This window comes from Mesoplodon mirus (genome assembly GCF_964341445.2).
Source record: "Mesoplodon mirus genome assembly, chromosome: 9".
In the NCBI taxonomy this organism is placed as follows: Eukaryota; Metazoa; Chordata; class Mammalia; order Artiodactyla; family Ziphiidae; genus Mesoplodon; species Mesoplodon mirus.
The window spans coordinates 20,567,631-20,593,869 of NC_138985.1; the positions used below are offsets into that span (position 1 = coordinate 20,567,631).

Consider the following 26,239-nt stretch of genomic DNA (forward strand, 5'->3'; position numbering starts at 1 on the left):
AATTTATAATTTGCTCAAACTATTAGCCTTTGTTTTTCTTTTGTTTCCCTAGAAATGCCTCTTGTTAAATTACCTGATTGCTCACAGCACATAGACACCTCATTTAGGTGGAAGCTCACCTAAATGGAAGCAGCACGGTCTCCTAAAATACAACATCCTCCCTTCCTTCTGTCTTGAGGAATCATGAGGATACACGATTGCTAACACACCAGGTTGTGCCTATGTAAATAACCTTTAAAAACTGAAACCTAATGGCACATTAATCCAAAAAAATTGTCAGTTCACATTAATCCAAAAAAATTGTCGGTTCACTTAGAAAGGTAAAACTTAAAAACTGCTGGTTATAACCCATTTGAGTTATTTAACTGGTTAAATCTTGGGTCCTGGGAATCTCTGCTCTGGACAATTTTTCAATCCTTGGTTATTATTTTCCTTATAGTTATCATATTAACCTTCCTAGTGTGTTGTATACTCTCGAGGGTTTTAAATGCCTGTCTCCAGCCACTCGCGTACCAAATGGCATCCGTCAGGATCACACAACTGGGCAAAATCAACAATAACCATATAAAGAATTAAGATAGTGACTACACGGCTCTCCTGCCTAAGGACTCAACCAATGCAAACAGTGTATATGCGATTCTTCAGCCTGACTACATCAACAGTGGTAGCCGGGAATAATGCTATACTGGTTGCTCATACTCTCCGCCCACGGAGAGAAAGACCAAAGCAGGAGGGGGGCAGGGGGGATTGTTAAAATCAAGACCAAATGGAAACCAGCCTTGAAAAATTCCCTGGGCAGACAAAACCAGTTAAGTTACACAAGCAAAGCTTAGTTTAGCTTATTTTGCAAGACTCACTTGACCTGGGTCATTTCTTGCTTCTGCCTCTGTAAATAAGCAAAATTTAAACCGTTTCCCAAGGTTGATATGAAGTAACCAATTCCCTATCGTTTAAGATGATGATAATATTATAACCAACTACTGTGAAGAATAAACAGTCACTATCTTCTCGCCATATAAGCTGCTTCATAACAATATACCCCTGAGCCTCATTCCTTGTTTTGGTTTGAGTGCTCCTGGTTTTCAAACTATCTTTTTGGTGTGTGCAAAATAAACTTTACTGATTACTACTTTGGTGATTCACTGGTTTTACCTCTGCTATTTCTGAAGTTTTGACACACACACATATACATATATGTCTGCATCTAACAGCAAAAGACTATTTTCACCACCACAGTACCAGAGACCAGCAAGAGATGGTAATTAGTCACTTTTTCAAAAAGTAGTTTTTTTTTTTTTTTTCGGTACGTGGGCCTCTCACTGTTGTGGCCTCTCCCGTTGCGGAGCACAGGCTCCGGACGCGCAGGCTCAGCGGCCATGGCTCACGGGCCCAGCCGCTCCGCGGCATGTGGGATCTTCCTGGACCGGGGCACGAACCCATGTCCCCTGCATCGGCAGGCGGACTCTCAACCACTGCACCACCAGGGAAGCCCTCAAAAAGTAGGTTTTTAAAAATTAGTTTGACAGCAACTTTTTCCCAGTGCAGTAAAAAAGTGCATTCCTTTGTACTTTGTTTTTTTGATTTTCTATTTATTTTTAATTGTTGCAGAGTTTTGCTGGTTTATCATTTTAAAACAACTAGAGAGAACTTGATCGCCTTATACAGGATCATATTAGTTGGGTGGCTTTTGGCAAAACTGGAATATTTGGTTTTTATATTTCCTTACCCAGAGGCAAATGGACAATTTGGGCATTTTGGACACTCCATATGAGACTAGTAAATTACAATTCTGCACCCTGGGGAGAAGCACATCGAGTCACTTTCACCTTAACATAACTTTTACATTTACAGACCACACAAAAATTATGAAACGATCCAAACTTTGTAAGGGAATCAGACATAGAAAACATGTCAGGAAAATCTATCTCCTCAAGAATATCCTTCCTTTTACCCTATCAGTTGTTTTTACCAGCTTACAAACTCTTTGAGGGCAGGGATAACACTGGAAACATCTGTTGCTTACCAGGCATAAGTAGGATTTATACATTATTTATTTTATCTTCCCCACGTTGCCATGAGATCGGTATTATTATAATCCCCATTTTCCAGAAGAGGAGACCGAAGTTCAGACTCTTGCCCACTATCACAAAGTAGTAAGGGGTGGAGCCCGGAGCCAGGTTGCCGGACCCCGGAGCCTCTCTCCCACCGGCGAGAGCCCTCCACCGGCGAGAGTCCCGCCACACTCAGCTAGTGGCAGGCACAAAGAGGCCGTTCACTAAGTCTTGCTTAATTTGAAGGCCACAGCGTTAACTAGCAGCAGAAGGGCTCGAGTAGCCGAGAGGCAGGAGAGTGTACGCGGAGGGGCTGGGAGTGGTAGCCGGGAAGGAAGCTGGCCCCCCGGGACGCGGGCGGGGAGGGATGGCCACACCGGGAATTTCTGGGGACCGCTCGGTGTGGGACAGAAAGCCGAGTGGTAGGCAAGACACTTACCCGGCCGGGAAAAGAGGAGGGCGCTGGTGAGATAGGTCAGCAACTCCATAATCCGATGTTTTTCCAAATAATTCCTGGCTTCGAGCTCCCTGCTGCTGTTGGCCTCCATCGCTCCGAATTGGGACGTTGCTAGGTGACCAGGCAGCGTCACGGCCGTTCGGCTCCGCCCCTTCCGCCCGACGCGGTTACGTGATGCGCGCCCCACAGGCTGAGACCTGGGCGCCAAATCCTGCACCTCCTCGCGAAGGAGGCAGTCTGGGAGATGTGGGGTGGGGCCTACGCGGAGGCAGGAGGGAAACCCGTGCAGAGCTCCTTGCGGGCGGAGGGCGCCGTCTGCTGTCTGGGCTGAGTTTCGGGCCTGATGGTCTTTTCCTGTTTCTGTCTCTAGCACCTAGCTCAGTACTTGCTGACCCAAGGTCTCATGTGGTAATAACAGAAGGAACTTGTGTAATAACGGAGGTGTCCAGTGGAGAGTCCTAAGCAGCATCTTTGGTGTGAGCAGCCTGAAGCACGGCGCTGGCGGCGGGGCAGGAAGGGAGACCGTTTTCTCTACCAGACTGGGGGGTCGTGAAGTGCGTGGATCCTGAGCTCCTACATGTGTTTGCTGCTTAACTAGACCGTGTGGAGCTGGTCTTAATGAGACAAAGACCACCTGACTAGTTTTGAGGGACAGCCACTGAATAAGGTGGGACGCAGGTGGCCAGGAGGGCCTCTACTCAGCCATCGAAGTACCTGAGAAACTAAACTCTAGGCTGGGACTTCTGTCCTTGAGGGCCAGGCTCTGAGGTCTGTGCCCTTACTCCCCACCAGAGAGTTATCCCAGAACAGCCACTTCAAGAAGAGGAAAGACAAATAGCCACTAAACATATGAAAATATTCTCAGTCTCTCTGGCAATCCTGTAAACAAAACTACAAGAAAATGCCATTTTACATCTACCAGACTGGTAAAAATTAGGAAGTTGAACAAATTAAACTGCTGGCAAGGATATAGGGCATCAAAGCAGCCAATGATGATGGGAGCTTTCCAAAGGAGAACATCCACCTTGGAAAACAATTTGGAGTTATCTTGGTAGCATAAACATGTTTCTACACCATGACTCAGAAATTCCACGCCTAGAGTAACTCTTGTACACCTGTACCAGGAGATACGCACAAGAATGTTCAGAGCAGCAGTGTGCATGACAGAAAACACAGCAGCCCAAAGGTCATCAAAACTAGAATGGAGGGCTTCCCTGGTGGCGCAGTGGTTGAGAGTCCGCCTGCCGATGCAGGGGACACGGGTTCGTTCCCCGATCCAGGAAGATCCCACATGCCGCGGAGCGGCTGGGCCCATGAGCCATGGCCGCTGAGCCTGTGCATCCGGAGCCTGTGCTCCGCACCGGGAGAGGCCACAACAGTGAGAGGCCCGTGTACCACAAAAAAACAAAACAAAACAAAACAAAAACTAGAATGGATTTTTTTAAAAACTGTGATATATTCATAATGCAATATAAATATATAAATATAAAGCTTTGCAACCATGGATTGTAGCTACTTGCAACAATATGGGTGACTCTTAAAAACATAATATTGTCTCAAGAATATATACTGTATGAATCAATTCATATAAAGTTAAAAAACATACAGAATGAAGCAATGTATTGTTTACAGATTCAAGCCTGTGTAGGAGATCTACTAAGAAATGCAAGGGAATGATACAAAATTCAGCACAGTATTTGCCTTGGAGGTGAGAGGAAAGGGAATGGGTTTGTGGAAGAATATCCTGGGGACACCAGGGGTAAAGGTAATAAGATTTTCTTTACCTGAGTCGTGGGTACACAGGTGCTCATTGGATTATGATTTCTTTTTAATTGATTTATTTATTTTTGGCTGTGTTGGGTCTTTGTTGCTGCTCATGGGCTTTCTCTAGCTGCGGCGAGCCGGGGCTTCTCTTCGTTGTGGCGCGCGGGTTTATTGCAGTGGCTTCTCTTGTTGCGGAGCACAGGCTCTAGGCATGCAGGCTTCAGTAGTTGTGGCATGCGGGCTCAGTAGTTGTGGCCCACGAGCTTAGTTGCTCCGCGCCATGTGGGATCTTCCCGGACCAGGGCTCAAACCCATGTCCCCTGCATTAGCAGGCGATTCTTAACCACTGTGCCACCAGGGAAGCCCTGGATTATGATTCTTTATACCTTATGTGTACTTAATACATTAAAAAAATCTACTCAGGACTGGATGTTGGTGCCCTGGACACAGAGTTTCTTCTCTGTGCATGAAGCTCAAGACATTTGATCTCCTTGAGAACTTCATTTACTTACTCTCCAGGAGTTACTCAGTCCCTGAATAAAAGAGCTCTGCTCTTTGAACCTCAAATGACACTAGAACTTCAAGTGACACCTGGCCTGCTGACATCTTCCCAAGTTGCTGATTGTTTTCTGTTTCAACAAGCATTTGTTGCATTTGTCTGCTCAGAGCTCCCTCAACATACCTCAGGCAGCTCTGGCCCGGAATCTCCAGTTCCCCTGGACTCGTGCTGAAGAGAAGTGTCCAGATGCCCCCTAGTGGAGTCAGCTATTCTCTGTCAATGCCACCTCTTAATAAGCCAACTTGGCCTTCATTCCTCATCATCACTGACGTCATCATCCTCACTGCTTCGACTCTGTCCTCCATCTCCTTATTACTACTAATCCTTTCAGTGGTTTGGGGCAGTAACTGCAGGTGGCAGGCATCACTGCGGGGGTTTTCAATCAGGATTGCACATTTGAACCACCTTTGAAAGTTCTGACAGTACCTTAAAACGTACTGAGGCCTGGGCTCCAGTCCAGGTCCAGGAGACTGAATCTTTTGGGATGGGGCCTTGAATATGGGTAGTTTTGTTGTGTGGATTTGAACAGCTTTATTGAGGTATAATTAACATAATAAACTGCACATATTTAAGGCATACTCTTGGACAAGTTTTTTTTGTTTGTTTTTTTGTTTTTTGGCTGTGTTGGGTCTTCGTTGCTGAGGGCGGTCTTTCTCTAGTTGCGGTGAGCTGGGGCTACTCTTCATTGCAGTGGGCGGGCTTCTCACTGCAGTGGCCTCTCGTTGTGGAGCACGGGCTCTAGGCGCGTGGGCTTCAGTGGTTGTGGCTCGTGGGCTCTAGGGTGCAGGCTCAGTAGTTGTGGCACATGGGCTTAGTTGCTCTGCGGCACGTGGGATCTTCCCGGACCAGGGCTCGAACCCCTGTCCCCTGCATTGGCAGAAAGATTCTTAACCACTGCGCCACCAGGGAAGCCCTTGGATAAGCTTTGAAGTATGTACATATACGTGAAATCATTGTCATCAAGATAAAGAATGTATCTATCATCCCCCAAGTTTTCCTTGTGTCCCTTTCTAGTTCCTTCCTCTCACCCCTTCTTAACCCTGCCCCACCCCCATTGCCAGGCATCACAGACCTGCAATCTGTAACTGTAGATTACATTTTCTAGAATTTTATATAAATAGAACCATACAGTATATATATATATATAATTATTTTTTGGTCTGGTGTTTTTCACTCAGCATAATTATTTTGGGGATTCGCCTATGTTGTTGCATGTATCAATATTTCATTCCTTTTTATTGCTGAGTAAGATTCCACAGTATGCATATATCACAATTGGTTTATCTGTTCACCTGTGGATGGACATTTGGGTTGCTTTCAGTTTGGAGCTATTACAAATAAAGCTGCTATGACTATTCATGTACAGATCTTTGTGTGCACAGAGGATTTCATTTCTCTTAGGTTAAATGTCTCAAGGAGTGGGATGACTGGTTCACAGGGGAGGTGTATGTTTAACTTTTTAAGAAACTGCCAAACTGTTTTCCCAAAGCAGCTGTACCATTTTATATTCTCAAATTACTAGTAATTAAAGGCTCCCCAGGAGATCCTAGTGGACAGCTGGGACTGAGACCCTGTGTTACAGCAGCCCATGAGGGCTGAGCTAAAAGATCTGGGAAATGTTGATCAGGAATCCCAGGAGCCTCGGAGCTCCCAGCTCGTGCTTAGTGTAATCCCACAGCTCATATCGACCCAGGACACACACTGGAAACTCCCAGGGAGCCATTAAAAAATACAGTGTCTGGCCCTTCACTCCCCAGAGAGTCTGATATAATTGCCTTGGGGGCCAGGGCGCAAGGGTGGGGGGCTGCCTCAGGCATCACAGCTTTTTACCAGCTTCCTGAGTGGTTCTCGAGCACAGAGTGACCAACTGTCCTGGTTTGCCCAGGACTATGAGGGGTCCATTACCATGAAGCTTTCAACCATAAAACTGGGAACGTCCCAGGTCATCTTAATACATGGTCACTCCACTTGTGGACCACTAGCATAAAGGGCTCAGGCTTTGGTGTTGGATAGACTTGTCAATCTGCCTGTCAACTTGGGAGTTATAGCTCAGGGTTAGTGTGTGTGTTTGGGGGAGGCCATGGATAAAAGGGAAAGTGGGGGGACATGAGTAGCCAGAATGTGGGCTAACTCCCTCTCTCCATTTTCTCTGTCAAGCAGGGACAAGTTAGAGATGCCTCAACTAGGAGTTTTGGTTGCTGTTAAAGGGGAGAAATATATGAAGCCCACTTTTCCTGAGCAGTTGTATGGTGAGGCAGTGTCCTGTAGAGGCCTCTGGAGCCAGACTGCCTCGTTGTAACACTGTTTTACCACTGACTATTAATAACTATGTGATATTGGGCCAAACACCTAAATTCTCTGTCTCAGTATCCTCAAGGACAGGATGGGGACAGGGTATCTACCTCATAGAGGACATCTTCAGGACTGAGTTAATGTATGTAAAGCTCTTTTAAAAAAATGGTGCCAGGCATGTACTAAGAACTATGTAAGTGTTCACTGTTATTATCTTAATAGCCTTGTTAAAATGAGAAGGGGGAAATCGTGACTAAATATATCCTACAGCCTACGTCCATAGGCTGTCCTATACGGTTTCCTATTGAAAGATTTTTTGGTTAATCTTTCAGATTTTGTGTTGCAGCTTTAAAGAACTATAGGTTCTTGGTTCTGCATGTCAATACGGGAGGAGCTAAAGGTATATATATTATGCGCTTAACGTTCTTATGCAAATCATAAGGGAGACATAGTTTGGAACCTGATCATTTCATTTTCACCAAGTTACTTTATTGGTGAGCTGCATTTTTGGAGTTAAAATAAAAAAACAAGGGCTTCCCTGGTGGCGCAGTGGTTGGGAGTCCGCCTGCCGATGCAGGGGACGCGGGTTCGTGCCCCAGTCCGGGAAGATCCCACATGCCGCAGAGCGGCTGGGCCCGTGAGCCATGGCCGCTGAGCCTGTGCGTCCGGAGCCTGTGCTCTGCAACGGGAGGGGCCACAACAGTGAGAGGCCTGCGTACCGCAAAAAAAAAAAAAAAAAAAAAAAAACCCACCAGAACACAGTCTAGTAATGACATCGTATTAGTCTTTGTGTCAAGTGGAACTAACACGGACTCCTGTTTTAGCTTTGCAACTGTGATTTAACAGGTACACAGGGCTCTGTGGAACTCAAGTCTCAAAGTTAGTCTTTGTGAAATGGTAACACTCAATTATCTGTGATAGTGCCTCATCTACTCAGAAGCTTTCCTCATTCTTCAATAACCTAAAAAGAGCAAAAATGCTAAAAACATCTCGAAACATTCATTTAAATCCATTTTACAAAACATGAAAATGTAGAAAATATCAACAGCATGGCCACAGTACAAAGGATCACAGGAGGAGATTGGGATAATAGCTCTGGTGCTTTGGTACCCCCTCTACAGTACTTCATTAAAAAAAATTTTTTTTAATCCTCTCAAATAGTTCAAGACTCACAAGAAGTTGCATAATGGTACAAAGAGTTCCAGTGTATCCTCCTTGGTTTCCTCCCAGTGACACTGTCTTACATAACTGTGGAACACTGTCTTTGTTAAACTAGGACATCAGCATCCGTACAATATTATTAACTCAAGTATAGACCTCATTTGGATTTCACCGGTTTTTCCATGAACTCTTCTTTTTTCTGTTCCATTTCATTTTGGAGGCTACTTCTGCATTTCCGAACATCATAAGCCTACATTTAGCTCCCATCACACTGACTATGTCTGTTTAAGCTTTCATTAGATCCACCAAATTGAGGCCCAGAACAAAACTTATGAACAACATTCTTTGAGCTTCTAAATTATTTGTATGAAGGATGACCTCAGATGATCTCCTATTTATTGATACACAGTTTACATGGGGAGTTAAGGACCCTTTCTCAAGAGGCTTCGCCATTTACCAGCTGTGTGATCTTGACCAAATTACTTGACCTCTCTAAACTTTAGTTTTCTCATCGCTAAAACGGGGGTACTAATCTTACCGACCTCATAGAGTTATTGTAAGGATTAAATTAGAAAAGATGTAAAACACGAAATCAGTAATGCTATTCCTCACTCCCCCAACCACCATCACCGCCAGGGGAATCCCTGTCCTTCTAGCTGTTTTCTTGATGTCGCAGTAGTTCAGCTATGGCTTAGAGCTGGGAGTCTGCTCAGGGTGCAGGCCAGAAGTCCTTACTCTCCTGGCAGATGGCAGGGTGGCAGGGAGTGGTCTCTCATAGCCGGGACAGCAGCCAGGTGGCATGCAATCCTGTCTTCTCTGGCTGAAACTGAGGACGCATTTCCCAAAATAATACCACTGCACTGATATCAGACTTCAGGTACCTTGTGGGATCTATAGGCTTTTGTGGGTTGTCCTGCAACCTAATCACCCTTGATATTACATTTAAGTGGAAGAATATATTAGGTTCCAAATGAAACATTTGGAGCACAGCCCACAGAGTGGGGATTGCTTATACAAGAAAGATAATTGCTTGGATATAATTTTGGAAACTAAGACATCCGCTTTGCCCCAGTGCCCTTTTCAAGCAAGAGTAAGTTTAAAAAAAAAGTAAAAAGTGGTAAGAAATTGTTGATTTGAATGTTGGTTATTTCCAACTGATAGCAAAATTCTCCTTGTTGGCCTGACTAATGGATTAGATTATTTCTTGTAGTTTATTATTTCTCGTAGATAGTATCAGTGGTCATAAGCATGTCTTTTGCATTGCCCAAAATCTCTGTATGCTGGGGCTGGCTTGCCCAGGCTCACAGGAGTTAATGTGCACTTCTCTTCCCCCTCTGGATTCAGAGAGGTCATGCTGATAGCTTGAAATCAGTCACGGTGGATGTATTAACATTACAGAAATCAGCAAGTGCTTCCCCTGCCACCCCTAAAGCTGGATGTTTGACATTTACCACCAACACACCACTCCATTTTTTAACTCAGCAAACATGTATTGTATGCCAACTGTATGCCTGCTACTGTTTTAGGATCCAAACAACCTTGGATAACACAGTCCTTTAAGAAGATCCTACAGATAAATTTGAAGTCCAAGGAAACATGAAATATACATGTTTTTTGAATGAAAAAGCCCTAGCATGTCAATGTAACCCACATAGTAATCCACACCAAACTTCACCAGCATGAAATCTCCGTTGGGAAAGTCCCCCTATGAAGGAGGATTGTTTTTAAGGCCATCGCAGGCATTCCATTTTTAGCCATCTCCAGGACAGTGTATTCCACAACTATTCACTGTAATCAACTATATTTGATCACTTTCACCACTTTTCTCTGGTCCTGTATCCAGTGTTTTTAAGCTGCCAAGCCCAAAGCCAAACATTGTACTCTGGAAACACAAAAGTGAGATCATCTAACGGCTCCCATGTATTTCATCATTGTGTAGATGTCCTGATAATATACTTATCTGAATTTTTTAAATATCAAAGCAACACACACATTAAAATTCTACAGTTTATGATGAAAAGAGACAATCTTGTGCCTCATCCCACCCCCCATCCCACCCCAAGGTGACTTTCTCTGCTGGACCTGGTTTCCTTGGATCCTGAATCTCAGCTTCCCATTCAATTTTTCCAGAAAATAACTTTTTAGTCCCCTGCTGGGGCAGGGGTGGGGGGGAGAGAGTAGCCACTTGGCTGCATGTGGGAGGTGAAGGGGGCTCTGAGGGGCCTGACAACCTCATGTGAGACTTCAAGCCCCTCTTCCCCATTTTCAACCCATTGTGCACCCCTCCTCTGTGGTACCCACTGCCTCTGGGGGATCTGGGGAAAAAACGGGCTTATTAGTATTCTCCTCAAACCACTTCTAACTTTCTTCTTTCTGCAAAGACAATTATGGCTCCAAGTTTGCCCTTTACCTTTTGTGTCTGTGTGTAAACTTTTAAATTTAAAAGTGCACAGTAAAATTAATGAATCTTAAGTACACAATCAGATAAATATTTCATCCGTGATTCTATTCGCTTAACAAGCCCCCAGGTCAAGATACAGACCACTGCTAGCACCAGAAACCTCCCTTGTGCCCCCGAAAGGTGACATCTATTCTATAAATCTGTCTGTTTGTATTCATGGCTTTAATTCACCAAGGTTACTTTGAATGCCAATTCATGAATTAAAATGTTGAACAGTACTGGGCTCAGCAAGGACCCGGAGGGAACATCCTCCAAATGCTGGACAGTGAGCACTGCAGGAGATACCCTCTCTGGTGTGTCCAGCAGCCAGTCAGGCCTAGTACTGAGCATCTAGTATGGATCCAAACCTTCTCAGCTTATTGAGCTGGACAGGACCAAGAGACTTGTAAAAACTGCAAACAGAAACAAAAACATGCACCTGATTCTTTCCAAAGGAAAAGCCCCGGGGGCCTCCCTGGTGGCGCAGTGGTTGAGAGTCCGCCTGCCGATGCAGGGGATACGGGTTCGTGCCCCGGTCTGGGAGGATCCCATATGCCGCGGAGCGGCTGGGCCCGTGAGCCATGGCCGCTGAGCCTGCGCGTCCGGAGCCTGTGCTCCGCAACGGGAGAGGCCACAGCAGTGAGAGGCCCGCGTACAGCAAAAAAAAAAAAAAAAAAAAGAAAAGCCCCGGAATCATGTCTTTCCTTGTCCTTCTCTTCACTTCCATGGGGCGCTGCCTTTGCCCTCTTTCAATAATGGGCCAGAATTGCTACCCTCTACCTGCCAGCCCTCCAACACTGCATCTGGATTATTCAGGTACATGGGGGAGATTTGGGGGTGGGTAGTGGAAGGGGGTTAGTGATAAGGCCAGCTAGGAAATCCAATAGAGAAGTGAAGTGGGTGGAGAGACAATGAAAGCCCTAATACAGACCATGCAAGTTCCTACTTTCACAGCCCCCCACCCCGGCAGCTAGCTCAGGTGCCTGATGACGCGAGTGCTTTCGTGGTGCTGCTGCTGCTTTGATTAAAAATTTACTGAAGGGGCTTCCCTGGTGGCGCAGTGGTTGGGAGTCCGCCTGCCGATGCAGGGGACACGGGTTCGTGCCCCGGTCCGGGAAGATCCCACATGCCGCGGAGCGGCTGGGCCCGTGAGCCATGGCCGCTGAGCCTGCGCGTCCGGAGCCTGTGCTCCGCAACGGGAGAGGCCACAACAGTGAGAGGCCCGCGTACCGCAAAAAAAAAAAAAAAAAAAAAAAATTTGCTGAAATACTTAAAGGCGAAAGGAGGAATCCAGAAAAGCTCCAGAATCTTCTAAAATTAAGAAAACCCTTCCAATGTTAATGACCTTAGATCAGATTTGTGATTTCGATTGTCACAATAAATGCAGCGCCTCCGAGCTGTTGGTTCCCATCGTGATTTTGCAATGATTCAGACTTGCGTGGGACTGATTGAGTGTTTGAGGCGTTCAGTTTTTTTACACCTTCCTCATTGACTTTTCTAGTGGAATGGCTTATGAAGATGTAATGAATAGAAAATAAACTTATTGAAATACATTCCTGGGAACTTTGCTCAGGGACATGGATACCTTAAACCTGATATTCCGGAGTAGCTCCAACCAGATCAGAAAGCAAGAAGTTATTGCCTAGTGGAAAAATCAAAAGGAGAAAAATACTGAAGTATTGTAAGATAAGTTCTAGAGACCTGAGTAAACCAACTAGGAGGCACATAGAATTATAAAATACCCTTATGGAAATATCCACAGGGGCTTAGGAAGAAAAGTCGGTAGGTGGAGTTTATTTCTACAGGAGGCAGGGAACTATAATGGAAAGAGCACCAGGTTGAAGGGGGGACCGGCTTGCCTGTCGGCCCGCTGTGTGCTCTTGGTACCTCACTTGACCTGTCTGTGTCTCAGTTTCCTCACCTGCAGAAGAGGGTCTTCAATATTACTTCCAGTTTTCACACTGATGCTCCAAGCCTCGGACTAATTTTGAGGCTTCTCAGAGTTCCAGGTTGGGAAAATATAGGATGTCTAGGCTCCCTTCAAAATGGAGTTAGAAGTCACCAGGCCAGAGCAGTGACGGACGGCCAGTCACAGACAAAGCTCAGAACCAAGGGATAAATGATGTCCTTGCTGCTAGAAGCACCACACTGACATTTTGTGGCTATGGATAATCCAATTATACAAACGTTTATGTGCAATGTGCTTCCTCTGTGAAGCTTTGAAGCTTCCTCAAGCTTCAAAGCTGCTTCCTCTTTTTTTTTTTTTTCTGTACAATAGTGAAAATATTTACACTTAGGCCTGAGGCAAAACGCTAAGAAATTTGCCCAAGTTTGCCCAATAGTGTTGGCTCCAAGTGGACTTGCTCTACCCTTGGTGCGCTCAAACCACTCCCCGAGACTGTCATCACCATGCCAGGACTGTGCTTTGATCACACATCTCAAATGCGCTCTCAATGCTGTGTGGCAATCCAGTTTCATTAGTAACTACTTAATTCTTTCTTTACTCTTCTCAAACTTCTTCTGAGCTCTCAGGCTCACCCAGCTTGCCCCATGGTCGCTGAGCAAATGGAAGCCATCAGATGGGGATTCCCTCATCTTCTCAGCAGTGAACCTACAAGCTGACTTCTTCCCCAGTTCCCTGGAGGAAGTGTCCTCCTGACTACTGTTAAGTTAGTCAAACAAAGAGGCCATTAGACTGAGATGCTCTAATGCCCTAGAGGCCTATGTAAGCAAACCAGAATCTAAGTCTGCAAATGTCTCAAGGTTACAAAATCCAAAATGCTGGGGACAATCAATCACAAACAGCCAACTAGGCTTGAAGCTATAGCCGATCAATACCTACCTTACTTTGCTTCCGCCTTTTCTCTATAAAACTCTCACCCCAGCTCCTGTTGGTGGAGCTCCTAACCACTTCTGGTTTGGGGCTGCCTGATTTGAATCCCATTTTTGTGCAGAGAAACTCTTAACATTTTTAATAGGCCTTGGTTGATTGTTTCACAGTACAAAGGCCAATACGTCCACATGTGTTCAAGTTCACCTCCCTCCTGCCTTCTCAAAAACTTCCCTTAAAAAAAAAATCACCCCTTTCTCCTGTTTCATCAACCTCTCCCTCCCCTATTATCCCAGCCTCACCAGCGTATGAATCATGATTTGGACCCTTTCTCCCTTGAAAAACAAAAGAAACAAAAGGGAACAAAATCCAAATGCTCCGTTGTGCCTTCTAACCTTCTTAAGACTTGTCTACACAACTGAATTTCCTTCACTCTCCTGCCACTTCAACACACCTGCTTCGCTAAGGTCACTCTGTGTCCAAGTCGTAACCCTGAGAACCTGCGAGTATGAATTATTTGCAAAAAGACATAACTAACTACCTTAAGCATCTTGAGAGGATGTAATCCAGGATTTAGGGTGAGCCTTAAGTCCTTATAAGCGAAAGGCCGTGGGAGGCTTGAAACCCAGGAGAAACAGGGGAGAAGGCCACGTGAAGGAGGTGGCAGAGATGGGAGTGATGAGTCTACAAGCCAAGGAATGCGAGCCATCACCAGAAACCGGAAGAGGCAGGGAAGGATTCTCCTCCACAGCCTTTGAGCAAGTGGCAGCCCTGCTTGATTTTGAACTTCTGGGCACCAGAACCCTGAGAGAATGAATTTACGTTGTTTTAAGCCACCAAGTTGTGGCAATTTGTTATGACAGTCCTAGGAGACTGTTAACAGTCACCAAAGACCTCCATGCTGCAGAACCCCAGACTAAATACCATCTCTCTCCCATACTGCAACAGTACGTAACTCAGCTGACTTCTCTTTGCTTGAAGCATCTTACAGTCCTCGCTTCCAGGGAACCACTGTCTATCGGGTTCTCTCTTCCTTTTTTTTTTTTTTTTTTGAGGTACGCGGGGCCTCTCACTGTTGTGGCCTCTCCCATTGCGGAGCACAGGCTCCGGACGCGCGGGCTCAGCGGCCATGGCTCATGGGCCCAGCCGCTCCGCGGCATGTGGGATCTTCCCGGACCGGGGCACGAACCCGCATCCCCTGCATCGGCAGGCGGACTCTCAACCACTGCGCCACCACGGAAGCCCCTCTCTTCTCTTTGTGAGTGCTTCCTCTTGGAGTTCTTTGCAAGCTTTTCTGCTTCTACCTAACCTCCAAAAGTCTGCTTGTCTTCTCCATCTTCTCTAGTAATCACATCCATACCTGTGGCTCTAAATATCATCCATATAACAAAGATTCCCAAGTTGATGCCTCCAACTTAGACCTGCTGAGAGCTCCAGTCATGTGCGTCCCATGCCTTCTTGACACAGCAGCTTAGAGGCTTCACAGTAATCTCACACGTGAGCAAACATACATGTGCAAAACAGAACTTCTGATCCTCATGAAACATTCCTTTTGCCACCCACCCCTTCCCCAAACCCTGTTCTTCCTCTGGTTTTCCACATCTGAAGAAATGGCATCTCCACCTAATACAATTGCTCTAGCAGAAACCTGGGAGTCATTCTTCCTCCTACTCTCACATCCAAGTCCTAAACCAGTCTTGGCAATTTAATATGTAAAATGCATCTTGACTGCACTCACTTCTTTTTAGATCTACTATCACCATCCTGGGACCACACGAACACTACGTCTCACTGGGTCTCTTGCAACAACTTCCGATGGATTCTCCACACAGCAGCTAGAGATCTTTCAACAGATCAGATCACGCCATGCCCTTATGTAAAGCCCTTTGAAGGACTTCCACTGAATTGAGCACAAAAATCCAAACTCTAGGAGGCCTTCTGTGACCTTGCCATGCCCTTTGTCCATCCCTTTCCCTGCTCTGTCCACAGTGCATGTTCCTTAGGTTCCAAGAACTTAGCAGGCTTTTCCCACCGCGGACCACCTCTGCCTGGGATTATCTCCCCAACACTTTCTGCCTTCAGCTTACTTCCTCAGAGGGAACTCCCCGATCACAACCCCCAACCCATTTTACATCAGTTTCTCCTGTTATCTTCTCTCACAGAACTCAATTCTTTCTACCACTGAATTTGTCACAATCTGTAATCACACATTGGATCGTGTGTTTATTTATGTACTGTCTCCCCCACCAGGGTGCCTTCGGCAAGCAGCTGGGACTATGTCTGTTTCTCATCACTGAGCAGAGTGCCTAGCTCAGGGGCAGCCACAGATGGGATGCTCCATAAATATCTGTTGAATGAATTCGCTCTCTTCTACACCTTAAATGTGGGTCCTAGGAGGAACGCTCGTCTGGTGAGGACACATACACCCAGAAGAATAAAAAACAATACCCCAAATCTAAATTTTATGAAAACCCGAAGACTGTTTTACAAACATATAAATTATTTTATTTACAAAGCCATGTTACCAAAAAAAAAAAAAAAAAAAAAAAAGCAAAAAAAAAAAAAAAAAAAATACAATCGCTCACTGGAGAATGTCTCCAGACCTGGTGCTGAACCACGGCAGTATCAATAGATACGTGTTTGTTCTTTCCTTTTTAAAACTGTAAGCCATAGGATTTACTATTTACATCTACTTTAGACATTTATTCTGCTTACAATATCACAGGCATGGAATGAATTCTATCTGATAGTGCTAATACATAAAGGTGCAGGACAAAGAAGGAAAATACTTAGTGTTACAAAATATGGATTGTAGAAAAGAAACCCACTCCACAAGTGTGGCATTTGTTTAGAATGTTTGGACATGCTTTCTTCAAAATTCTTCTGGAAAAGGTTCTAAAATCGGTAGTAGGAAAGGACAAATGAGCAGGTGCAAATTCTCGTCTGTGCAACAACAGTTATTGAATATACCCCATGACTGACCAGCTACGTAAAACCCACAGAGTTTTGTTAAAGTGCCATGGGCCGACAGCATAACAAAATAGAAGGTGTAAATAGAAAATTTCTTTTTTTTCCTTTTTTAAAACAAGAGTTCACTGAGAATCAGCAATAATAGAATATGCTGTATAAACTATTCTCTACAAAGGTTGATCAGCATTATTTACAATTGGTACATTGATACAAAAGAAGGCATACAAGTTATCCAGGTCGCTTTTTTTTCTTTTTTTTTTTTTTTATGGCTGACAGGTCTATGCATTGCGTTACGCTTTAACAACCAGAGCTTTCGAGCCTCTATGGCTGGCGACAAGTCACGAGATCTTCAGGCAGATGGGGGTGTGTGCAGTCAAGGGGCTGGGAGAGAGGGCTAGGTGGGGTGTGCAGAACAGAAGTACCCAAACGATATCCCCCTAATAATGCTTTATAGGCTGGTCCAGTTGAACTCCATTCAAACAAACCGAAAGAAAACCTTTTATTTGCATTCCATTTTTCAAGCTGTGAGTTTTGAATACATCATTATAAAGTAAACCTGTAGTTGACTGTGAAGGAAGAAACACCGTGGGTTTTCCCTTTTTGCTCAGTTTTCCAGAAATGTCCTCACCTTGGTCAGAGCCAGTCTTTCACCAAGTAAGCAGCATTCGGTGGGGAGTCTCTTTATTCCAGCTTGCAATTCAAGATGTAGAGAGCTAAAACGTTTAAAATCCATTGAATTGCTCCTTTAGTCCCTGTTGAGGCATTATTTCTCAGAAGCAGCCACTTAATCTCTCAACTTTTGTTTTCCTTCTTTGAGTGTAAGAGTTTATAAATCAGAGGGTTATTTTGTTGCTGAGATTTTTTTTTTGTTTTTACTCCTGCAAGTATTACAACTCAAAATAAATTATAAAAAAAACCAGACTTCTAAAACCGAACGAGACAAAAATTGTGCAAAAATCACAAAGATATGTACATACTTTTCAGTCTGAAGAAATGTACAATAAAAACATAATTCAAAGAACATTTTAAAAATATAAACGTTGCTTCAACTTTCCTAAGTTTCATATTGTTTCTGAAACTATTCTGGTCAGTTAGCTCTGTAATATAGTAAAACATAAATTATTACAAAATTAACACTATAAAAATTTACTTTAAGAATATCTTCTAAACTTTTTTTTCAAAGGGTCTAACCTTGTTTATAATTTCTTAAACATTTATAAGTCTTAAAATCTGCCTTAACCTTTTTTTTTTTTTAAAAAAAAGTAACAATCTTCCCTTCAATTTGCAGTCTCTTTTTCCCCAGATGGAAATAAACCAGCATATAAGTGCACTTTTAACACTGTAGAAATCAAAATGCGATCATCCCAACTAATGGCCTAGTACCTAATATCAACTCCTGATTTTTAAAAAATCTTCATTTTATACTAAAAGTTTTAGTAATCCTATTAAGAAACACTGTCAGTGCAATTCCACTGATGCAAGTCACTCCGTTTGCCTCCCGTCTTTGCAAAATCCAATCATACGGTGAAATTTAACAGTAGTCTGATCCTTGGGTTCGGGGGGAATGGGAAAGAAAAGGAAAACTTCAGGGCGGGGATGAGGGTTTATGTCCAGCTGTAAAACTGGCATTCATTTCTGACTTAGGGATGAAGCAAAACCTCCTGGTATCTCTGCCATTATACTGTATACAAAGTTACACGATTCATAGCACAGAACACTTATTTTATATGGTGAATTCCTTTCTTGACTATGATTCCCAATTAGAGCTTATGGTATTGGTTTCTTTCAAAACTCCAGTGTGAACAGTTTTATAGCTGCAGGCCTCCAGCTTCTCCCTTCCAGATCTTCCAAATGGCTCTTCTCCATAAGCAGTGGCCTTACCACTCCTTCCTGGGTTGGCTGTATCGGAGTGGTGGCCTCTGACAACCCAGCATGAGCTAATCTATGGGTGTGCTGAGTCCACGGGGCCCTCTGGCCCAGGGCACGGAGGTGGCTCGGCAATGCTAGTCATTATTCTCACCAATCACCAGCTGTTTGGCAATGAACCCTCCATGGCAGCTTTCCCTCAGGCCTTTCCTTCCGGCTCTGCTTTTTCTCCTCTGGCAGCGCCCCGGAGGGCAGCTTGAGACCTTCCACAGCGGTGGGCACTGTGCCTCTTCCTGAGTGGCTTCCTGAGGTCTTGTGCCCTTTTCCCTGGGATTCCTCCCCCTGACTCGCCCAGCTTTGCGCCCTTGTACACGGCGCCCTGGAAGGGATTTTGCAGCATGGATTCCTAACACGCTCAGATGATCAGTCACCCAGTTCCCACCATCTTTTGAGGATATCTTCTCCTATCCCCAGGCCCTCCTTCCTGCCACTTCCCGGGTCCATTCCTGCCCCTGTCCCTAACCCAGGACATCCTCTCCGAGCTGCACAGCTGGACAGTGGTACTGAGTAAGCCCCATCATTAAATGGCTGCTGTTCTCAACTTTGCATCTCGCTCCTCTGAGCTGGTGCGTCCTAGAAACCTGATAAGGGCACTCGCCCGCCCTCCAACTCTCTGCTCCCCAAACACGGGCTGCTCCCCGGTAACCGCCCCCCACCATGCAGCACGCTGTCTAGAGGGAGCTTTTGAGAGCCCGTACCTCTGATGGTCGGTGGGGACCCAGAGAGTGGCAGGTAGGAGGGGATGAAGGGAAGGATGGGAGAGGGCAAGGAAAGGAGCACCGCACATGCTCAAGTTCACGAGTTCCAGATGACGCCAACCAGGAACGGACATTCTACAACGTCTGCTCTTGTGGCCGGAGCAAAATGATGCAGTCGCAGCATCAGAAGCTAGAGGAGGGACCCCAGACTTGGAAGAAGGTATACACGTGGCAAGTTAAAGAACGGAAACAAAACACTGGTACTGTTTTCTGTAAATCTCAACTTCACGTTCTTTTTGCCTTTTTCTTTTTCCTCAAAACTAAAAATTGGTCAATTAAAAAAAAGAAGAAGAAAGGCCAGAGCCACAGGCAGGGCACAGGAAACAGACTCTTCCCCACTGCCCACTCCCCTCCCTCCCCTGGCCTTGGCCTCCTGGGGTGAGGTCCCGTGGCCAGGCATTGGTTTGGAAGTGGCTTCATAGTCTTGTTATGGAAGAGTCCTTATCCTGCCCGTTCTGTTTGTGGTCTTCTAGGAAAGAAAAGAAAAGAAAAGAAAAAGCTTGTTTCCAAAACATACATTTGGGATTACCCACAAGAATTCAAGAAGGGAGTCTCAGTTTCCTCACCTATAATGAAAAGGATACCATCCCACCTCCTGCATTTGGCAAAAGCCAGCTGTGATGAGCAAATGAGGTGATGGAAGTAAAGAAACTCTGTAAATGGAAGGTGGGCACAAAGATCCTAGCTACGAAGGAAAGCAAGGGGGCAAATCCTGTGGCTTCATGGAGCTCCTCTCCAGGAGGGAGGACCGGGATAATGAATCTGTCTTTGTTTTTCTGTTTTTGTTTTTTAGTCTATCTTTTCCTAACTAACTCACAGACAGCACGGAGAATTACCTAAGGAAAAAGTATAGTGCTGGGTTAAGCACAGAGGCTGTGGATATACAGGTTTTGGATCAAGTTCCTTCATCTTCATCTATAAAATGAGGATAACCAATTTGTCCCCAACCTGACCAGGTTGTTAAAAGGTTGAAAGGTATGTAATGTATGTGAGCGGCAGAGCACGGCGCCTACAGAGGCAGGTGTTGGTATTATTATTACGTTCATTTAGGCTGACGGCTAGCGTTGTGGGTTCCCAGCAGGTATGCCTGGAGTTGTGGGCGACTGCACACGTGCCTGCTAAGGGTGAAAGTGGAGTCTCCGGGTGCACCCAGCAACCCATGCAGGAGGCCTGCCATAAACAGGCAGATTGCCCCCCACCCCGACCCTACACAGAGGAGGTGCTGCAGGTGATCTGGCACAGATGGGCCACAGTGACTCAAAATGGTGGAGATCTGAAGACACAAAGCCGTTCCCTATAACCTTCACCCAGACTCTATCCAAGATTGGCGGGGAAACTCCAAAGGCCAAAGTACAGAAAAGCACACTGTAATTTGGTATCTACGAAACCTGTGGCACTTCTAAGACAACGTAACAGCCATATATGTATTTTCTCCCATCATGTAGGACACACACGACCCTACTCACCTACCCTCCCTGGCCTCCTCCAGACGTGCGCACACTCCACTGGAGAAAATCACTTCTATGCTGACTGTTTTCACACCTCAAGTTTATAAAAACTCCTAAATCTACCCTGAATAGTCCCACCGTGAAAACCACACTCTGAATGGTAGCTACAGCTCACCAGAGGCCTCAAGAAAGTGCTGACCAATGTCCGCCATGAGCAAAGCCCTTTAGTCAACAGCTTCTTATTTAATTTTCATGATAACCTTAGGAGGCAGGCGTCGATTCTGCCATTTAAGAGATGAAAAAAGTGAGGCTCACAGAAGTAATCTTCCTAATATCATACAGCTGCTAACAGTAAAAGCTAATACCTGTGTCAGGTCTCAGGCAGGGGCTTTATGTCTATACATTAATTTAATCCTCACAAAAGCCTTATGAGATAGGGGCCATAATGACCCCCATCTTATAGGCGAGGAAACTAAAGCACAGAGAAATTAAGTAACTTGACCAAGGGCACACAGCTAATTACGAGAAGGCCTAGCGTTAGAAGCCAGGTAGCCATTTTCTTAACTGGACGTGAGATGTGAACCAGGGTCTGACCCCAAAGCCCCCATTCTCTCCACCCTGCTGATGAGCCTATGGACTTCTGCCCCCCAGGAACTTACCTGTCGGCTGTGTCCTGGGCTGGATATGCTTGAAGGACTGGATTGTGACAAAGCTAGGCTGCTATTTTTCCCAACCTGAAAGACACCAGTGAAGCCCTACTCAGACACGGGAGCCAGCTTGGGAGAGACCCACCGATGCCGAGAGTCGCCAGGGGAAAGGGGGAGGCTGCACGGTACCTCGCGGGCTCTCCTCCCGTTGTGTGGAACTCGTGTTTCCATCTTAAACGGCAGAGAAAACGAGTATGTTTCAGGGGGGCCTTGATGACGCCCCCCCATCCCACAGGGAACGTGGAATGGAGGGGAAATCTTAATCCGCTTCCCAGGTGCGCAGACTGCAAGCTTCCGGGAGGAGGCCCGGCTTTTGCACCTGTGACTACAGTCCCAGACCCATCTCGTCTCGAGCCCAGACTCCCCTGGACCAGCTGGGAATAAACGCCTGCGTCTTTTTCTGAGTCAGTTTTCCCGGCACACTGCTTGCTGTTCTTAAGAAAAATGGCAAGAGGCATGGGTCTCCCGCTTCCAGTGGGAGCCTGAGCGGGCCGGTCCTATGACGCTGCCCTGGGGGCGAGGGGGCGTGGCCATCGGGCTCCTCCCCTTTCTCGTGATCGAAGCTGGGCTCGCGGTGGGCTGGAGTACGTTACGGAGGCAGCTCCTATGCAGAGCCCATCCTCTACTTCAGCTCGCCTTTGCGTAAAGACGTCTGCCTTACGTTCGCAGTCTTGTTTTTTGTTTAATATCTCTGCGGCAAATTCTGGCCCTACACCGCCCGATACAATTCAATAGATCCCCAGTTAGTCCCCAAAGCACGTTTACCTTGAATTTCTCAGTCTCATGCCATGCCTCTCCCAATCTCCTAACAGAATCAGCACAGATTCCAAAGGCCTTCCCCCAACACCTGGTGACCCCGGCCAAAGCCTTTTCTTAATGGCATGGTGACAAGCACCCAGGTATCAGCTGCCTATAGAGAACCAGTATTGACTAGATCCAAGGCAGCCATTAAATTCATCAGCTCTTTTTGATTTCCCTCCTGATGAGCACTCTCTGGAGGCGGCTTGTCTGCTCCTTTCATCACTGTTTTTGACTAATCCATCATGCTTACTAAACATTTCATATGGTCTTGGCACACCAAAGAATCAACAGTGGCACATTTACTCAATACAGAGGCACAGAGGTGAAAAGTCCAGACCCCAGAGCCAAATTACTTGGGTGTAAATCCCAGACCTATTATTTACTCGCTGTGTGACTTTGGGCACATTGCTTAACCTTCCTGTGCCTTGGTTTACTCATCTGTAAAATGGGGGTAATAACAGGTGAAGATTAAATGAATATATCAAGTGCTTGGAACAGAGCCCATCCCATAAGTAAGTGTTAGCTGCTAGAACTTCATCGAAAACGGATGACACTATAGCCTTGCTGCTCAGGGTATGGCCCGCACACCAGTGCCGGGGCACTGCCTGGAGCCTGTTAGAATTGCAGACTCTCAGGCTCCGCCCCAGACCTGCTGACTCAGCACGTGCATTTTACTGAGACCCTCCAGTGATTCATGTGCACATTCAAGTTTAGGAAGCCCCGGATCGGCCCTCCATCCTGAGACCTGGAGGTGGCACCGACCAGTAGTTTAGTCTTGGGGGGACCCTGTGGGTGCTGGTCCCGTCCCCTGCACCCCTGGAACTGCAGATGTGTGCGAGTACCTGGGCTCTGATGAGAGGACCTATGTCCATCCCCCATTGCCACAACCTTGGCCTCAGCTGCAGGTTGTCTGGCCCTTGAGATCCAAACTTGCTGTTTCTTGTGGGTTTACCTGTGTTTTGTGAATCCCCCTCAAGAGGTTGTCTTCATGAAGTTTTAACAAGTCTCACACAAAGATGATGCAAAACATGAAAACATCTTTTAAACAACTGCCTCTCATGTCTCCAAAGTCCCCATCCCCAGGCGGGGCTGGCCCACTGACTTCTGTGGCTGTCGGCCTGGGGCTGCTGCTACCATCCGTGCACGCTGTCCTGGGAGGTCCCTCCCGCTGGACTCAGCTCGAAGAGACCCCAGGCTGCTCCCCTACCCGCCTTTGCTCCCTCCTCTACACACAAACAGTCGGGTGGGAGGGCTTCCTAAGCAGCCTTCCCAGCTCGAGAGGAAGACGAGACTTGAGGATGAGAACAGGGCTCGAGGGAAAGAAGCACGTGTTCTTCTTGGATCATGTCCCATTCCCCCAGCTCCCCTCACGGTACACCCCCCTCTGTGTACAGTGGCCTTGAACACTTCTAGGCCGGCTGGTGTGAGCTGCAGTGATACTTTAGGAAGGAAAGGGTTATCTTAGGAGTAGGAAGCCTGGTAAAGTGAGAAGAAGAGTCACCGGAAGCATGTGCTCCCACCCCCCAGATGGGACCCAGGTCATCATTTAACCTGGCTGGGCCTCAGATTCTTCCTAAGGGGATGCCAACAGATCAGATAAAACTGCTTGGCAATAGACCTCTTCAATGATATCGTCCTCAGAACTCCAGATATACAATAGAGTGAGGTGATGGAACTCAGAACCTCTCTGTGCCTCAGTTTGCTCATCTGTAAAGTGGTGATTACAACTGCATCAACCTCGCTGGGTTGCTGTGAGGATTGAATGAGGTGATGCTCATATAGGACTCAGCACAGTGCCTGGTGCGTGGGCACCGCAGGAAGTAACTGTTAGATAAATTGCTCTCAGAGCAGAGGGTGGAACTGCCCACGGGGAGAACGAGAATGGGACTCATGCTTGCGTTACCCGTCTGGGTCACCTGCCTGGGCCACATAGCTAAGGGGGGTGGGGGGGCGCTGCCCTGCTCCCCCTCCCACCATCCCCGGGTGGTGCCAGAAGGCTCCTGGAAGGACGGGTCCCTTACCTGCCGAGAGGAGGTGCTGTTAACGGGATCGGGCACCGGTGCAAGAAGGCTGGGTGGGTTCTTTCTGTGAACGCTATTCATTCCAGGCATTTTAGTGATTTTACAGGCTTTGCTACTAGAACTTGAGTTCTTACGCTTTTTTCCTTCTGATTTGTCAAAAGAGAGGGGCAGAGAAGACACGGCATTGTGTGAGGCCAGAGAGAGGTCCCCTGCAAGGGAGGGCACAGAGAGGGGACAGGAGTCACTGCTGCCGCCCCCCGAGCCCATGTGTCTCACTAGGTCCGTAGGGCCGCCGGGCAGCGAGGTCCGTCCTGAGGGCTCCAGTCTGGCACTGAGTGGGCTCACCCCGTTGTTTGAGTTGTGCACAGACAGACTGTTGTAGGGAGGGGCTGCCTGATAGGAGTTCAAAGCTGAACTGGCATTCAAAACACAGTTCTTTTTGTGGGGCCCTGATAACGGGGACGAGAGGGACGTCTGCAGGGAGACGGAGGGAGAGGCGGAAGTCGAAGACGGCGGCTTCCTCTTTTTGTTACTTGGAGACTCGTCGCTACGGGCGGACAGGTCTTTGACTTTTGAGGATTTGCTGGTTTTGGTTTTGGATGGCTTGTGGGATGGGGAAGGGATGACAGCTGGTATCGGGGACACGGCGGATGGGGCCTTGAAGGTTGAGTCCATGATGCTGAGGGTTGCGGCCACATGAGGGAAAGCTGTGGTGTGTGACATGAGGGCGCTCGGGTCCGGCGATGTCACAAAAGCTGCGTTGGGGAGCATGGCTGATGTCATTATGTAAGAAGAGGTGAGTCTCGAGCTGATGGGAGCTGAAGGAAGATACACAGCACTGGGGCTGCTGAAGGGCTGTAAAACGGAGGCTGGAACAGGGGTGGTGATGTGGGCTGCTGGCGAGGGCATGGGGCTATCTGCCGCAGGAGGGATCTTCCTGAACATGAGAGAAGAGTGAAAGAGAAACGGTGAGAAATAGGTTTGGCATCGCTCCAGAAGCTCGACTAAGTGTGAGCATCAGGGCTACAGAGAAAACCCTGGCGGAACGACAATGGAAAATGAAGCCTTGAAGGATGGCAAAATCTGAATTATGGCCCTTCCCTATAGTGTCCCCCATTGCAACATCCAGCAACCTAGTTTTAATCACTTTCAGGTTTTCAGATCCTTGTCTCCATGCTTGGCTACTGGATAATGGCTGATTTGGGGTCATGAATAAAAGGCGAATGTTATTTAGAATCGAAACTTCCCCAGCAGTATCCCCCTCTGTTGTTTTCTCCCCTGGCAGTGATTTTTAATGAGAAGGGGTCATTTTACATTCAGGTCCTGGCTTGAGGTAAGAGGCGTGAGGACGGGGCTTGGCCACCTGCACACGTGGGCCGGAGCGTCCCCTGGGCCCCTGCAGCCCCTGCCCCTCAGGGCCTCCCACCCCTCCTGTGCCGTGCCTCCTCACCCTGCTCTTGACGGGAGGAGATCTGGGAGTCACCTCTCTGCTCACAGGCCAGAGTCCCCCTGCCCTCGCTGCCCGCAGCCTCTGGGTTACCCTGTAGAGAGGCACTTCCACGTTAGCTCCCGGCGGTTGGCTCTGTTTTTTTCCCCCATCACCTCACCCTGCCTCCGCGATCACTCAGGAGCTATCTTTGGGGTGTGGCTGTCCTTCAGCAGGTCTTCCTGTCCCTCTGTTAGGAAGGGGGAAGGGTACAGGGACCCTTATGGATTCAGACAAGGGGATCAGGAATTTCTAGCTTGCTCGGAAGAGAAGTGCAGGAGAGCCTGTGAATGGGGCGGAGGTCTTCCTGAAAGCTGGGGGCACCTGGGAGCAAGGTCCCTGCCGCACGCTCCGTGGAGCCCAGGCCAGCCCCAGGTGGTGGGTTACTCTGGGGGCCTCCCTGCAAACTCCGTCTTTTGACGTGTGCTGGAAACAGCTTCTACTTCCAAACCATGGCTTGGGGCCATGTTGCTGCTACTCTGGGGGTCCCCAGAGGGGCCCAGGGGCCTCCGGGTCACCATGTCCCTGACTTTTCAGGAAAGGACACTGACCTCAGGAGCCAGGTGAA

The 26,239-nt window shown here is 47.0% G+C and overlaps 2 protein-coding genes across 11 annotated transcripts in view; both read right to left on the reverse strand.

The window, feature by feature from the left end:
* The window catches only part of EFCAB10 (EF-hand calcium binding domain 10), a 19,608-nt gene extending 16,985 nt beyond the window's left edge, over positions 1-2,623 (reverse strand). For both annotated transcript variants that reach the window (XM_082632420.1, XM_082632419.1), the window contains exon 1: positions 2,491-2,623. In XM_082632420.1, the coding sequence (XP_082488546.1) occupies positions 2,491-2,599 (109 nt within the window). In that variant the 5' untranslated portion in view covers positions 2,600-2,623. The remainder of the gene's footprint in view (positions 1-2,490) is intronic.
* Positions 2,624-15,956: 13,333 nt separating this feature from the next.
* ATXN7L1 (ataxin 7 like 1) overlaps positions 15,957-26,239 on the reverse strand; it is a gene marked incomplete at its 5' end in the record, with an annotated part of 244,928 nt that continues 234,645 nt past the window's right edge. For 6 of the 9 annotated variants that reach the window (XM_082631878.1, XM_082631874.1, XM_082631882.1 and 3 more), the window contains 3 exons: positions 15,957-19,677; positions 21,316-21,390; positions 24,186-25,122. In XM_082631878.1, the coding sequence (XP_082488004.1) occupies positions 19,636-19,677; positions 21,316-21,390; positions 24,186-25,122 (1,054 nt within the window). In that variant the 3' untranslated portion in view covers positions 15,957-19,635. The remainder of the gene's footprint in view (positions 19,678-21,315; positions 21,391-24,185; positions 25,123-26,239) is intronic. The other 3 variants (XM_082631879.1, XM_082631876.1, XM_082631883.1) reach the window with 2 other exon arrangements.